This window comes from Triturus cristatus, chromosome 2_2 (assembly GCF_964204655.1).
Source record: "Triturus cristatus chromosome 2_2, aTriCri1.1, whole genome shotgun sequence".
Taxonomy (NCBI): domain Eukaryota; kingdom Metazoa; phylum Chordata; class Amphibia; order Caudata; family Salamandridae; genus Triturus; species Triturus cristatus.
The window spans coordinates 466662259-466677236 of record NC_140582.1 but is presented as its reverse complement, the minus strand read 5'-3'; the positions used below and the strand labels follow the sequence as shown (position 1 = coordinate 466677236).

At 48.3% G+C, this 14978-nt stretch overlaps 1 protein-coding gene across 1 annotated transcript in view; it reads left to right on the top strand.

Annotated features, from left to right (window-relative positions):
* Positions 1–14978, top strand: part of EXOSC9 (exosome component 9) — a 447763-nt gene that overhangs the window by 361300 nt on the left and 71485 nt on the right. The window contains exon 10 of the mRNA XM_085641570.1: positions 2006–2190. Within this exon, the coding sequence (XP_085497696.1) occupies positions 2006–2190 (185 nt within the window). The remainder of the gene's footprint in view (positions 1–2005; positions 2191–14978) is intronic.

Sequence of the window (14978 nt, the reverse complement as noted above, 5' to 3'; positions counted from 1 at the left end):
AGCCAGACGCCCCACTACTAGAGCTTGCTATGCAGCCAAATGGAAACGATTTGTCATTTACTGCAATAACAACAAAATTGACCCGCTAGATGCTTCCATTCAGAACACCATTTGCTAATTGCTGCATCTACAAAGATGTAATCTAGCATACTCATCCATAAGATCACATCTGTCTGCCCTTGCCGCCTACCTGCAAAACAGACAACATTTGTCATTGTTTAGAGTACCCGCTATCAAAGCCTTTATGGAAGGCCTTAAAAGGATAATTCCTCCCACACTGCCACCCTCTCCCGTGTGGAACCTAAACATTGTCCTTACTAGGCTCATGGGTCCCCCATTTGAGCCTTTACACAAATATGAACTGCAGTTCCTTACATGGAAAGTAGCTTTCCTTGTCGCAATCACCTCTCTCAGGAAAGTAAGTGAGATCCAGGCGTTAACCATACAAGAACCATTCTTACAAATACATCGTAACAAGGTGGTTCTTAGAACAAATCCTAAATTCCTTCCCAAAGTAATCTCTGCTTTCCATCTTAATCAATCTGTAGAGTTACCAATGTTTTTCTAAAACCCACATTCCGTAGCAGAGAGAGCTCTTCACACACTTGATGTCAAAAGAGCTTTACTTTATTACATTGACAGGACTAAACCTTTTAGAAAGAGAAACCAACTGTTTGTAGCTTTCTCTCCACCTCAAAAAGGAAACCCCATCTCCAAAGCTGGGATTGCCAGGTGGATAGTCAAATGCATTCAAATATGCTACCAGAAGGCAAAACGCACATTAACACTTCCCCCTAGAGCGCACTCGACACGCAAACTAGTGGCTTCCATGGCATTCTTAGGGAACATTCCCCTAGAAGACATTTGTAAAGCAGCAACATGGTCTACTACACACACCTTCACCAAACACTATTGTGTAGACGTGCAGGCGAAGCAACAGGCTTCTGTAGGCCAGGCTGTTCTTAAGACACTTTTCCAAACCACTGAAACAAATACAGGTGACCACCGCTCGGGGAGACACTGCTGTACAGTCTATTCAAAAGTATGAATTCTGCATCTCGTATGCCTCGAATGGAAAATGTTACTTACCAGTATGCATCTGTTCTTGTCATGTAGAGCCGCAGTATATCACACGCCCACCCACCTCCCTGGAACCTGTATCTGTACCAGGGTTATCTTACTTAGATACATTCACATGGACATCTTTTCTGTTTCTAACAAACTCCCATCATTTCCCATCATGGCGAAAAACAATATGAGGATGGAGTTGATGCGCACTATCGTCCAAGGGAGGAGTCACCTATCTCGTGACTACAAAAGACTTCTTCCAAGACAACACCAAGTTGCAAGAATCCAAGCCCAACACCAGATGGCGATCTATGCAAAAGTATGATATTCTGCAGCTCTACATGCCAAGAACAGATGCATACTGGTAAGTAGCATTTTCCTTAAGGACCATAGCCATTTCAACAGTCTACTGCTTTTTTAATGTATCTGGATTCTGTCCCTGATGATGGAGAATAAGTCAGGCATAAAAATATATAAAAGATACCAACTTTGAAGAACTGGAGTTACAGATATGTAACTAGTTTCTTCATAACCTTTTGGCTTTTGTGGACACCTTTCCCACCCCACTGAATAACCAACTATTGGAAGTGGGACCCTGACCCTAAGCTGTTTATACTGTTGCTGTGGGCACATACCAGTGCTTTACTTGTGACATCCAATAGTCCATACTATGTTCTGTTTGCTGTACTTGTGCTACTCCTACGAATCAAGCTAAGAATACCAACTTAATTGTTCATCACCAGTTTCAAAGACCTTTACATTTACAGAGCATTTTACATTTAGAGAGCGTTTTACATTTTTTCCACTCCAGGGGACAGCGGGCTGCAACTTAAAAACCTTGCAATGGTCTGTTACTAGAAACATTGGCAGCTATGTGCATCACTGTATGAATAGATTGTATCCTGTGTATTACCTATTATTTCCTCAACTAGCCTAGCGCGTTTACTCCTGTACTGCGCACCCCAAGTACAGCCCAAATAGGAGAGGGCTTGGAAAGTTCCTGGAGAGATATTGAAGAATCCGACGAGGAAGAGGATGACGAAGGCAATAATGACATTACAGTTAAATCTAACCATAATACGGAAATGAATGTCACAGCTGTGGAGCAAGCAGCTCGTTTTGGCAAGTATTCAAATATTCCATTTGTACCTTGTTTAACTTTACTTAGTTGTGGCTTTAGTACTAAGTGGGCAGTGAGAATGTAGAAATGAAGAAATACTTCTGTTTTATTTATTTGTATAATTGTAGCAGCAACTAGGGTTTGAAAGGTATAAGAATGCTTTGCAAGAAATAATATGATCTGAAAGAGACAGTTAGTTATAGATTCCTTACCTTTAGAATTACCCCCAGGCGTCAGACTGGATCTGGAGAACTTTTTCTCTTAGCAGTACCCCTGTGCGTCGCTAGGTGGCATAGGTCAACTATGTCGTCGGTGTCGTGGTCGCCGGGATGACATCGCGGTGCCTACTTAGATGCCGCCCCTGCACGCTGACGTTAGTTCTTTATTTTTCCACGCTAGCCTAGCGCAGATCCGGAGAGAGCTTGCCCCTTAGTCACTTTTTGACTAAACTTTTGTCGACTTCTTTTTTTGAGTCATCGACGCCTGGTGCTCAAAGGATGTCCCATTGTCAGACTGGCTTCAAGCCCTGCGAGGTCTGTCACAGGCTGATGTCTGTGACGGACCCACACCTCGTGTGCCTTCAGTGTCTAGAGCGCAACCATGACCCAAAGTTGTGCGCTGACTCAGCGTCACTACCGGTATCCCTTGAGGGTAAGGTCTCGAGACCGCTCGTGGAGCCATCACACCTCGTCCAAGTCTTCGCACTCCTTGGGCAAGTCGAAACACTAGAAGAAGGCGAAGAAACACCATCGCTCTTCGCCCATACAATCAGCAATCGGTTGCGCAAGTGCTGCCTCAGTGCCCGTAGGGGGCCCGGGCCTTTCTCTCCCAAGCAGTGGCAGATGGGAGAGACGCAGCAAACTTCACGATCGGCTGTGGACTGGATGCCATCAAATCACTGGGCAGAGCGATTGCCATGTCGGAAGCCCTTCGGCGCTATGCCTGGTTGAGGACGCCTGGCTTCTCGGGGATGTTCAAGCAACCTTGCTGTCCATGCCCTTCGATGGCCGCCACCCTTTTGGTGACAAGGCAGACTCCGTGCTGGAGCGCTTCAAGGATTCTCGGGCTACGGCCAGCTCTTTGGGCCTCGCTGCAACCTCCCGTCTACCACAGTCTGCCTTTCGCCCTTTTCGTGGCTACAGAGGGGGCAACCCACCGCGTAAGGCCCAGTTTAGCCACTGGTCCACCCACTCTGCCCAGCCACAGAGTTGGGACCCAGCAACCTCGCGGGTTTGCAAGGCAGCAGGCGGCCCATTCCATCCCCCCCCCCCCCCACACACACACACACACAGCAGCCTCCAAACCCTCCTAGTCTGAACTTTTCAGGCCCATCAGTGGCCAGTGGGTGGCAGGATTCGCCATCACCTCCCCCACTGGCAAACCATCACGTCAGACAGGTGGGTTTTGCAGAATACTCCCTCCCCTTCGAGACTACCCCTTCCTGCATGCCGCCATCTTTCGACTGCATGTTGGAGGATCATTTGGCACTTCTCCGCCAGGAAATTTCAGCTTTCTTGGCCGAGGGAGCTATTGAAAGGGTTCCTGCGCCAGAAGTAGATCGTGGTTGCTATTCCCGCTACTTTCTGGTGCCCAGTAAGGACAAGGGCCTGCGTCCTATCCTAGACCTCAGGGACCTCAACTACTTCCTTCGCAAGGAGAAGTTCAAATTTATTTATTTATTTTATTTATTTAAACTAATAACGCGCAACAGCTACCCGCAATGGGTTTCCCGGTGCAAGGGATAGACTCAAGAAGAAAACAGACCTCTCAAAAACAGCACCGTAAATCATCTAGGCAGCATGCAGATCATTGGAAAAGTGAAGTTTTCAATTTTTTTCTAAAAGTAAAAAAATTGGTTTCCGTTTTCAAGGTGGTGGGTAACGCATTCCAATATTTGGGAGCTAGATGGGAAAAGGCCCGTCCTCCCATTTTTACAAGCTTAAATCGAGGAATAACAAAATCGCAATTAGCAGAAGATCTAAGTGTGCGATTTGGCTTGTAAGGTTGGACCAGATTTTGCAAGTATTTAGGGGCCGAGCCCTGCTTGATTTTAAAAAGATAGCATATAGCTTTGAATTTGATGCGACTGGGGATCCTGAGCCAATGTAAATTGTGCAAAGCCTGAGTGGCCGATAGTCTCCTAGGAATATTACAGAGAAGACGGGCTGCTGAATTCTGAACAACCTGAAGTTTATTTACAGTGGCCGCATCGGCGCCAAGATAGAGGACATTTCCGTAGTCCAGGCGAGAAGTAACTAACGCCTGGACAACGGTTCTCCTGGTGGCAAGAGGCAGCATCCAAAGAATTTTCTGGAGCCATCGCAGAATAGTAAAGCAAATGGCGACCACCTTTGTGACCTGCTGTCTCATGGAGAGTTTGTCGTCAATAAGAAAACCGAGATTGCGCACCACAGGAGATGGCTGAGGAAGGGGTCCCATCTCGCTAGGCCAGTGTTGCAGGCCCCATAGATCTTTATGCTTCCCAAAGATAAGGATTTCAGTTTTGTCACCGTTTAGCTTGAGGAGATGCCTTTGCATCCACTCAGCTATACGTGACAACCCAATTTTCAGAACCGATATATCATTGCTCTCGCTGCTGGAAAGGGAGAAAACAATTTGGGTGTCATCGGCATATGAAAAAATAGTCAGCCCAGCTTCCTCTTCAATAGAGGCCAGGGGTCTCACGTAGATGTTGAACAACAAAGGGCTGAGTATGGACCCTTGAGGAACGCCATATGCCGATGGACAGGTGGAGGAAGTGGCTTTCGTGGAAAAGACTTGGAAAGTGCGCTCACTTAAAAAGGAGGCAATCCAAGCCAAAGCCGGACCGTCCAATCCCAGGGAACGAAGAGAGTTCAGAAGAATGGAATGGGACACGGTGTCGAACGCCGCGCTCAAATCGAAAAGGATGAGTGCAGATGTTTCCCCGTGGTCGATACCTTGTCTTAAACTTTCCGTCACCCCGAGAAGGGCGGTCTCAGTGGGATAGTGAGCACGGAAGCCAGACTGGGATGGATGTAAAAATCCCGAAGATTCCACTAGATGGTATAATTGAGTGTTAACATGCCTTTCCAGCACTTTGGAAAGTACAGGCAGCAAGGATATCAGTCTGAAATTGGCAAGATTAGACACATCGGCTCCAGCTTTTTTTAGGAGGGGAACAACCATCGCGTGCTTCCAATCCTGTAGCACCTGGGATTCAAGTAATGAGGCGTTTAGAAGTCTCATAAGAACCCGCCGAGGTTCAAGATCCAGCAGTTTAAGAATTTTGACGGGTACAGGATCACGAGGTGAACCGGATCTTATACTACTTAAACAGGTGGAGAACGAGAGGTCATCAAACAATTGCCAATGTGTCCTCTTCACCACAGGAAGAGGCAGTTCGGTCCCTACAGCCTGTCCCGAATAAAGTTCTTCTGCATTCAAGGGAGGGCTCATAGTCGTATATGCGTTCCACCTTAGCGATAAAAAATTTCGCAATAGTTACACTGGGCCTCGTCTAAAACTAGAGGTGTCGGAATGGTATCCGCTCCTGTCAATTTTTTAACGACAGAAAAAAAGAGTACGAGGACAGTTCTGAGCTTGTGTTACTGTGTCCACAGTGTAAGCAGCTCTCGCGATTTTACATTTTAGGTGGTATTCTTTTAAAGCCTCTTTATAAACAGTCTTCTGTGAGATTGAGTAAGAGTGCCTCCATTTACGTTCTAAAGCCTTGCATTTGGTACGCAAGGCCTTCAAATCGTTGGAGAACCAGGGTGCCGGGAGGCGATGTGACCTGGAATGTTTTGAGGTGAGTGGGAGAAGGGTAGTAACCGCGTTTGTAAGCCAATGGGAAACAGCGGTGTTCATCTCCGCAGCAGAAGCCTCGCATTCCTCAGGACAGGTATTCGAGAGGTGTTGGTTTAACTTATTAATATCAAGTTTACCCCAACGATAAGTTGGTGCACCTTTGTCAAGGACACTATTTTCCTGGTTCTTGATATGAAATAAGGAAAAATGGTCAGCAAAATGATCAGACCACTCCAAAGGGCGAGCACTCTGAGAGCAGTCAAAGGAGAGATTGGAAAGAATGGGGTCCAGTTGGTGTCCAGCAGAGTGAGTGGGGCCAGTATTAAGCAGAGAAAGATTGAGAGCCTCCAGATCAGACAAAAAGCGTTTACTATTAGCACATTGTGGGTCGTCAAGATGCAAGTTAAGGTCACCAAGGATGGTAAAATTGGCAGCCCTAAGAAGTAGGGCAGCTATGATGTCAGCTAATGAGGAAATCCAAGAAAAAGCATTACCCGGAGGGCGGTAGATCAAAAGGCCCGATAAGGTAAATTGGGGATTGATGACTAATTTAAAAAATGCGGTCTCACTTCCAGACATGGGAAGGGCTTCAAGCTTACATGTATAGGTAGCCTTAAAAATGATGGCAATCCCTCCCCCCTTTCCGTAATTTCTATCCAGTCTCACCATTACATAATTGATAGGGACAGCAATGGCGACATCAGGACCAGAACAGTCCTCAAGCCAAGTTTCGGTGAGAAACAACGCGTCGGGCTGCTCTTGGACAATAAAGTCGTGGATGTGGTGTTTGTGTTTCGGGAGGGATCGACAGTTAATACTCCAAAATTGGAGTGTAGAACTATTAAAATGTGTGTGCAGTCTCCGCCGTCTACCCAGAGTGTGAGAACGACGTATAGCTTTACAGTTGGACATTCTACCAGTACGAAAACCACAACCAGCACATTCAAACTTAAGAATCAGGAGGGAGCATACAGTGCAGTTTGTATGAGGGGTGGGACGTAAGGATTCCAAGACCTCACCAGAATAATTGAATCTACCACAGGAGCTCGCGATAGGAGTCATGGCCCCTGGGCCCGGTCTGGCACGGACGGGCACGGACGGGCACAGACGGGCTGAACTCTGGCGTAACTCCGGCGGAAGTTCGGCGATCCGCTGCGCGAAGCGTGGCCCCCTTAAGTAGAGGTCTAGCGTCCTTGTTACGTCTAGACCATCAAGCAAAAGTGGTGCCGTCAGGCGTCCTACTCACCCAAGATGGCCGCCAAAAGTAAAACTGCCAGGACAAGGGCCCGCCAAATGCGGTGTTTCTCCAATTTATTGTGCAGGTGAGGGGCTTTGGTAAAAACAGGGCAAACAACTCAGGTGAAATGAAATATCAGAACAGGTAGATTTAAAAACGCGATAAGCGCGTGAAAGCGGCGTTCGGATATCAAAGAAAGCGCAGCACGCTCAGAGCTAGCGATCTTCTAGGTGCAAGTAATGGTATGGTCAATAAGTGGCTGAGCACCTAGTTTGTCCCCCTTAAGTAGAGGTCTAGCGTCCTTGTGACGTCTAGACCATCAAGCAAAAGTGGCGCCATCAGACCTCCTACTCACCCAAGATGGCCGCCAAAAGTAAAACTGCCAGGACAAGGGCCCGCCAAATGCGGTGTTTCTCCAATTTATTGTGCAGGTGAGGGGCTTTAGTAAAAACAGGGCAAACAACTCAGGTGAAATGAAATATCAGAACAGGTGAAATGAAATATCAGAACAGGTAGATTTAAAAAAGCGATAAGCGCGTGAAAGCGGCGTTCGGATATCAAAGAGAGCGCAGCACGCTCAGAGCTAGCGATCTTCTAGGTGCAAGTAATGGTATGGTCAAATTGCTCACGTTTGCTCAGGTCCTGTCTGCCCTCGTCCCTGGAGACTGGATGGTGGCACAGGACACCTATTTCCATATTCCCGTCCTGCCAGCCCACAGAAGCTACCTATGGTTCACGGTGGGCCACAAGCATTTTCAGTTCACTTTGCTCCCCTTCAGCTTTACCAGTGCCCAGCGGGTGTTCACGAAAGTGGTCGCAGCTCATCTGCACAGATCAAGGGTTCCAGTCTTCCCCTATCACGATGACTGGCTGTTGAAGGCAGGCTCACCCCAGGCTGTTGTCCCCTACCTCCAGACTACGGCGGACCTCCTGCATTCGCTGGGGTCCACTATCAATGTGCCAAAGTCACACCTGACTCCCTCTCCGTCACTCCTTTTCATCGGGGTGCAGTTTCGGACCTATCCCCCCGAACGGCGAGTCTGGGATATTCGGGCTATGAAACTGATGTTTTGGCCTCTATCCCAGATTTCAGTCAGAATGACCCTGAGGCTGCTGGGCCTCATGGCCTCCTGCTGGTAGATCATGATAGATGGCATATGTCTGCTCTGCAGTGGGACCTGAAGTTCCAGTGGGCACAGCATCAGGGGAATCTTTCCGACTACGTCCAGATCTTGGAGGGAACTGCGCAACAACTACAGTGGTGGTTAACGAACCAAGATTGGGTCAGAGGCAGATCCCTCTCCCTTTCCCAATTAGACCTCACAGTGGTGACCGATGCATCACTCCTGGGATGGGGCATCCACCTGGGAGAGGCGGTGATCAGAGGAGTCTGGTCTCTGGCGGAGTCCGGGCTCCATATCAACCTGTTGGACCTCCGGGCGATTCGCCTGGCACTGAAGGCATTCCTTCCCTCCCTTAAGGGGAAAGCAGTGCAGGTGTTCACAGACAACAAAACCGCCATGTGGTACTGCAATAAACAGGGCGGGATAGGGTCGTGGACCCTATGTCAAGAGGCTCTTCGCCTTTGGACATGGCTCGAACATCAGGGCATGACCCTGGTGGTGCAACACCTGTGCGGTTCTCTCAATGCCAGGGCGGACAAACTCAGCTGTCGGTGCTTTGTAGATCACAAATGGTGTCTTCACTCGGAGGTGGCGCAAGGTCTCTTTCAGCAGTGGGGAGAGCCTTGGTTAGATCTGTTCACCCCCGAAGAGAACGCGCAATGTCAGCAGTTCTGCGCATTGGAATTTCAAGGCGTCACGAATGGAACTGCGGCCTCCTGTACGCCTTTACGCCTGTACCACTTCTGACCCAAGTGCTGAAGAAGATCAAGTGCGACCGGCCCCTAGTCATTCTTGTGGCATCGGACTGGGCACAAAGAGTCTAGTACCCCGAGCTCCTGGGCATGACCATCGATCCTCCGATCAGACTGCCTCTTCGGGAGGATCTTCTGTCACAGCAGCAGGACACGGTGCTTCACCCGAATCTGTCCAGCCTCCACCTCCTTGCATGGAGATTGAGCGGCGACAGTTGACAGCTTTTGAGCTTCCGCCGATGTTTATAATGTCATCTTGGCAGCCAGACGTCCCGCCACTAAGACGGTACACGTCTGTTGATGGAACAAGTTTGTGCCATGGTGCACAGCAAAGGCTGTGGATTCCCTCTCTGCCCCTCTTTCCGAGGTTCTTTTGTTCCTTCTTTCTTTGGCCCAGCAAGGCTCTGCATTGGTCACTCTTAAAGGCTATCTGGAAGCTATTTCGCCTTTTCTTCGGCTACCAGATCAGCCCTCTTAGTCAAGTCCCCTCTTGTAATTATGTACTTTTAAGGCATTATTCACCTCTTTCCTCCATCTCCTTTCATAATGCCTCAGTGGGACTGGAACCTTGTCTTGACTTACCTTATGTGCGCTCCCTTCGAGCTTCTTCACAACTGTCCTCTTAGGCTCCACACTCTGAAGACTGCCTTTCTTGTTGCCATCACCTCTACTTGCAGAGTGAGTGAGCTTCAGGCTCTTTCTTCTAAGCCCCCTTTCTTCTCTGTGCATGCGGACAAAGTGGTGTTTAGGACAAGACCCTTGTTCATGCCTAAAGTGGTTACACCTTTTCACATCGGACAGACTATCACCATGCCCACCTTTTTCCCACCTCCACACCCTTCCAAAGAGGAGGAGAGACTCCTCCTTCTGGACCCAAAACATGTGCTGTCCTTCTACCTTGACCGCACTAAAGACTTCCGGGTGGACAATCAACTCTTCGTTGGCTATGTGGGTGCCAAGAAAGGTCGGGCTGTCCAAAAGCCTACCATCTCTCAATGGGTTGATCTTTTTATAAAGATTTTTTACACTTTAGCCAAAAACGAACCTCCATTCCACTAGAGCTACGCCAACAGCTACTGCTTTGTCACGTGGAGTCCTACTTATTGACATCTGCCAGGTGGCTACGTGGGCATCAATGCAGACGTTCACCAGACTTTACTGCCTGGATAGTCCAGTCCGGAGGGACAGCTTTTTTGCCCATTCTGTCCTCCAGGACTTTCTGGTGTGAACTTGGTTTGCAGCCCCTCCGGGGTTGGTATTGCTGGGGTATCTATTATGAAGGTATGGAATCTATAACTAACTGTCTCTTTCAGATGAACAAGTTACTTACCTTTGGTAATGATGTATCTGTAAAAGACATAGGTTAGTTAAAGATTCCTTACCGCCCCACCCATCCTCCCCGCTCTGTGAACTGACTTCTAGGGACACGGACTCCCTTGCAGGGTTTTAGTGTGGTGCACCAGTTGTCAGTGGACCACGATGATGGATGCGGAGTCGACAGACACCATCTATTTACGCGCAGGGGTACTGCTAAGAGAAATGATTCTCTGGATCCAGTCTGATGCCTGGGGGTAATTCTAAATGTAAGGAATCTATAACTAACCTATGTCTCTTACAGATACATTGTTACCGAAGGCAAGTAACTTGTTCTTTATAACCCTGTTATTGTGTAATGACAAAGGGAGGCCTTACATAATTGGAAGTTGGAAGGGAGATTGGAAGAAGTGTACAAGAGTAGAAAAAAGCCCTGGGGTAATCAGAAAGTTATTGTGTTACTCCTTTTTAGGTCTCGCTTAGCGACGCAGCGCATGCGTTGCTCACCTTGGCGAGATCTATTGTTGTCGACTTGGTTGCCGAAGGGGGACAGGACATGTGCATGCGCACGACTGGCAGCGTTAGCACAAGGGACAGCCGATGTGCACGAACGGAGGACAGGAGGTGTGCACGCGTATGGCTCTGCTCCCTCAATGCGCGCATGGCGTGCTTTCGACGCGTACGGCAAGGCTCCCTCAACGCGCGCATGGCATGCTTTCGCTTTCCCCTGAACAGACATGGCCTCCGAGAAAAAGCGGCAGGTAAGGGCTCATTCCTTCTCGGCTTATTAATGCATGCAGTCAGTTTTTCAGCTGTCTGGAAAACTAACGTAGTCTCATAAGAGAGTCTGGAAATCACAGGCCCTCAATCATTTAAGACCTCTTTGGCGCAAAGGAAAACATGATATTTTCAGCCTTGGTCCACAAATAGCAGACCACTCAAATCAGCGTTCACCACTGAGAACACTGGGACTGGCGAAGGTTGCATTGAAGCTGTCTTTCTTTGGGATGCGGTGAGTTTAAATTCAATTTATTTTTTAAAGGTCAAATTCGCTGTAAGCCCAATTTCTCAGTCCACGTCCCCCACGCTTTGTACCTCTCTGCGGTGTGGCAGGGTTGTAGGTCTGTGCAACGCCGTGGCTTCACACCTTTCCGCCTTTTGTGATATCACAGCCATGCGTCCTAAAACCATTCAGAGGTTCTGGCCCGTAGCTCTCGCAACAGCTCTTTCAGACTACCCTACAGCCATCTGGGTTGTCAAAGGAACATCTGTAGTGTAACAGTGCCACCCCAGAGGTTCACACAAGCTGTGAATAGAATTTTGTGAAAACAAATTAATTAGTTATGTGACTGTAGAAATCAAGACGTTCTTCCTCGACTGTTGCTAAAATTGTCTAATGTAATTGATGTACACCCAGTCGAAACACCATACTTTGTCAAAATTGCCTTCGCTCCATGTTGTGTGTTCAGCTACAATTGCTGCTTGCAGTATTGAAACCCCTTTAGGATATTTCCGCTTCTCCCTGATAAAAATGCACACACAAACCTATCAAAGTCAAGCGCCACAACAAGTAATTCTAATTCTTGTGTTACGTTTGCAACTCCTAAGCACGTTTTGGGTAGTTCTGGTCTTGCCGCTTATCTCCTGCAGCTGGCACTGGCAACATTTTCAGCTTCTCACTTTTATCTCCGAGCTACTAAATTCCATTATCGACAAAAAGACCTGGTGTGCTGCTCCCCTTTATGGTTCTAGTGACTTTTGGCACCCCACGGATTTTCCCGATCTTCCACCATCCATCAGCTGCATGTATATAAAGGCAAGGCTTCACCACAGTTAAGTCTTGTAGGATCTGCTTTCATGGTTACCCCACTTTTTGCTGGTGTCAGTATGTTTTTTCGACATGGCTCCCCGCCATGTATTTTGGACATGGCTGCCGCCCATATTTGTTACTGGCTTGTGTCATTGTCCTTTGTAAATGCTGGCTTCTGATTCATTAATAGGGTTGCTAGTCCCTCTTTAGTACTGCCTTGTCTTCATTTGTAACCAATGTGAGAAGTTGGCCTGATATATGATGTCACTAATTCTAGTGTACACCTTGTATCAGTCCAAACAACCCTTATGGTGATTGGTTGTAAAGTCAACCTTATAGACCAGCTATCTTAGTGGTAGCATGGACAAGAGCAGTCTTAGGCTAAACTCTGAATGGCATGCGAAGCCAGCTGTTATACCATATGTAATCCCTTGAATACCAAATGAAAGGACACCACAACAGATATATATAAAAATAGAATGTATTTATTCTAGTCAAACCCTCAGCACTCTTTATGAGATTCGAGGTAAGTACAACACAGTCTTATTTATGCATACATTAAGTCACACAGGTAAGTAATACAGTTAGGCCCTAGGGGCCACGCAAACCATATACTAAGTAAGTGGTATAAGAACCACTGTCACGAACACAGGATAGGCCTAGGGAATCGCTGGGGCTACACTATACTCCCAAAGGTTAGGAAGGGGGAGGCCCACGGGATTCAGCTGCAGAGTGGAAACACTCACATGTAATGCGTAAAAGTCGATAGAAATAGTAGTTATTAGAAATTAACAGTTTTAGGACACTTCTGGAGTAACTAGGAAGTCGAGACTTGGAAACTAGACCCTAGGATAGTCAATACCCTTGTGAGCACCGGAGTACTGCATAGATGTGAACTTGTGTCGGGTTTCGTCGTTGACTCCTATGGATGCCTGAAGGAAAGTTGCTGACAGGCAGTCAGTGAAGAGTGTCCGGTGGATCCCAAGGATGGAATCAAGAAGGAAGGATACCTGCAAGCAGAAGGGACAGAGTCTAGGTCACCAGCCAGGAGCCGGGAAGGAACCAGGCGATGTCGTGTAGATGCAGGTGAAGAGGTGAAGCTTGTCGCAGCAGCCACGGGTACCAGGAGGCGTCAAGGACGACCAGGACCAGGAGGTGAGCTGTCCCACGAAGGCTCTTGCTGTCGGCGGCGTCGATGTCGAGTCAGGACCCAACAAGCCTTGGCAAGCGGAACCCACGCAGAATGGAGGACTGGCTTCTGGGGCAGACCAGGAAGGTCTGGGGTGCTTCTCTTTCACAGAGAAGCGGGTGCCAGTCTGGAGGAGCCGGACCAGCAAGAGGAAACCAAAGGTTCGTCGTCGCAGAGGCTACTAGTCAACGGGCCAGCAACCGGACAACACGTCGAGCAACTCGGGTGCAGAAGGGCCCCACGCAGAAATGTGGATCTGGGTCAGAGGTGTCTGGAAGTCTCGGCGCTGGTCAGTCTCTGCAGTCGTCCCTCGTAGGATCAGTCGCAAAGCAAGCAGCGGTCGCTGGATGGTGCCTGGTTGCCCAGGGTGGTCACTCCTTGGCCACAAGGGAGATTTCTTCAGTCTTCTTCCTGAGGTCGAATGTCGAAGGTCCAGAGCTTCTGTTCAAGTTGCAGATTCAGGTTAATCTAATTTAGCAGGGCTCAGCTACCTACTGATATACTGGGCTAGTGGGCTGGGCTACCTGCAAGGTCCCTCCTATGGGTGGGACCAGGAAGGGGAGTGGCTACACCCCCTTTCCTTTGTCCAGTTTCGCGCCAGAGCTGGGGCTGGAGTTCCCCAGCACCGGTTTGAACTTGACTATGCATGGAGCACCTTGTGTGCCCCAGGCATGTCTCATTCCTTTCAGCCCTCCCTGCCCCAATACACTAAAGTCTGTCTTTAGTGCTAGCACCTCCCCAAGCAGGAAACCTATTGTCCAGGCCTCCCTGGCTGGGAGGCCTCCCAGCTGCAGGAGGTCAGACTCGTGTCTGTGGCAGCAGCATCCATTTTGTGATGCTGAGGCTTTGGTGAGAGTTAAACAGCAAAGTAGGATTTTAACATGTCTCTCCCTCTAGAAGGGAGGAATAATATCCTCATCACCAGAAATGGTATGGGGGTATTATTCCAAAGTGTTAGACACCTTACACGACATGTTTTGATAAAGCCAAACCATAGTTACCGATTATAAGGCACTTTAGGAGTATATGGTAGGCTATATCATAGAACAGCTATAAGGACATGGTTCCGAAAGCTGCAGACAGGCTCAGCTCATGCTAGAGCACCATCTCACATGTTACCAAGCACTCTGCCTCTAGGATTGTTAAGGCCTGCCATAGGAGTGGCTCACAGGTACACATGTGTCTATTTTAAGGGTAGATATAGGTATACTATATCTAAGCAAGGGACCTTGCCCCAGCTGAGTGATCAGCCAGTTGAGTCTGATTGGAAGCCCAGGCCAGTTGTGGCATAATACATGCTGCAGCCCCTGGGAGGCCTAGGGTACACCTATGCCCTGGGTACATAGGGTACACTGTACAGGGTCCAATAAGGTGATCCTTACCAATTGTGTATGTACCTAGGGTACATGGAGTCCATTTTAAAGAGAGAGCAGACAGCCTGAGACCCTGAATGGCAGGATCTCAGGCCAACTAAGTCGAAAAACCAGCTAGACACTAGGCAAAAAGTTGGGGGTAACCATAGTCAGATATCCACCTTCCTACAACCAACCTCCCATGAGGACTGGCCATTTTACT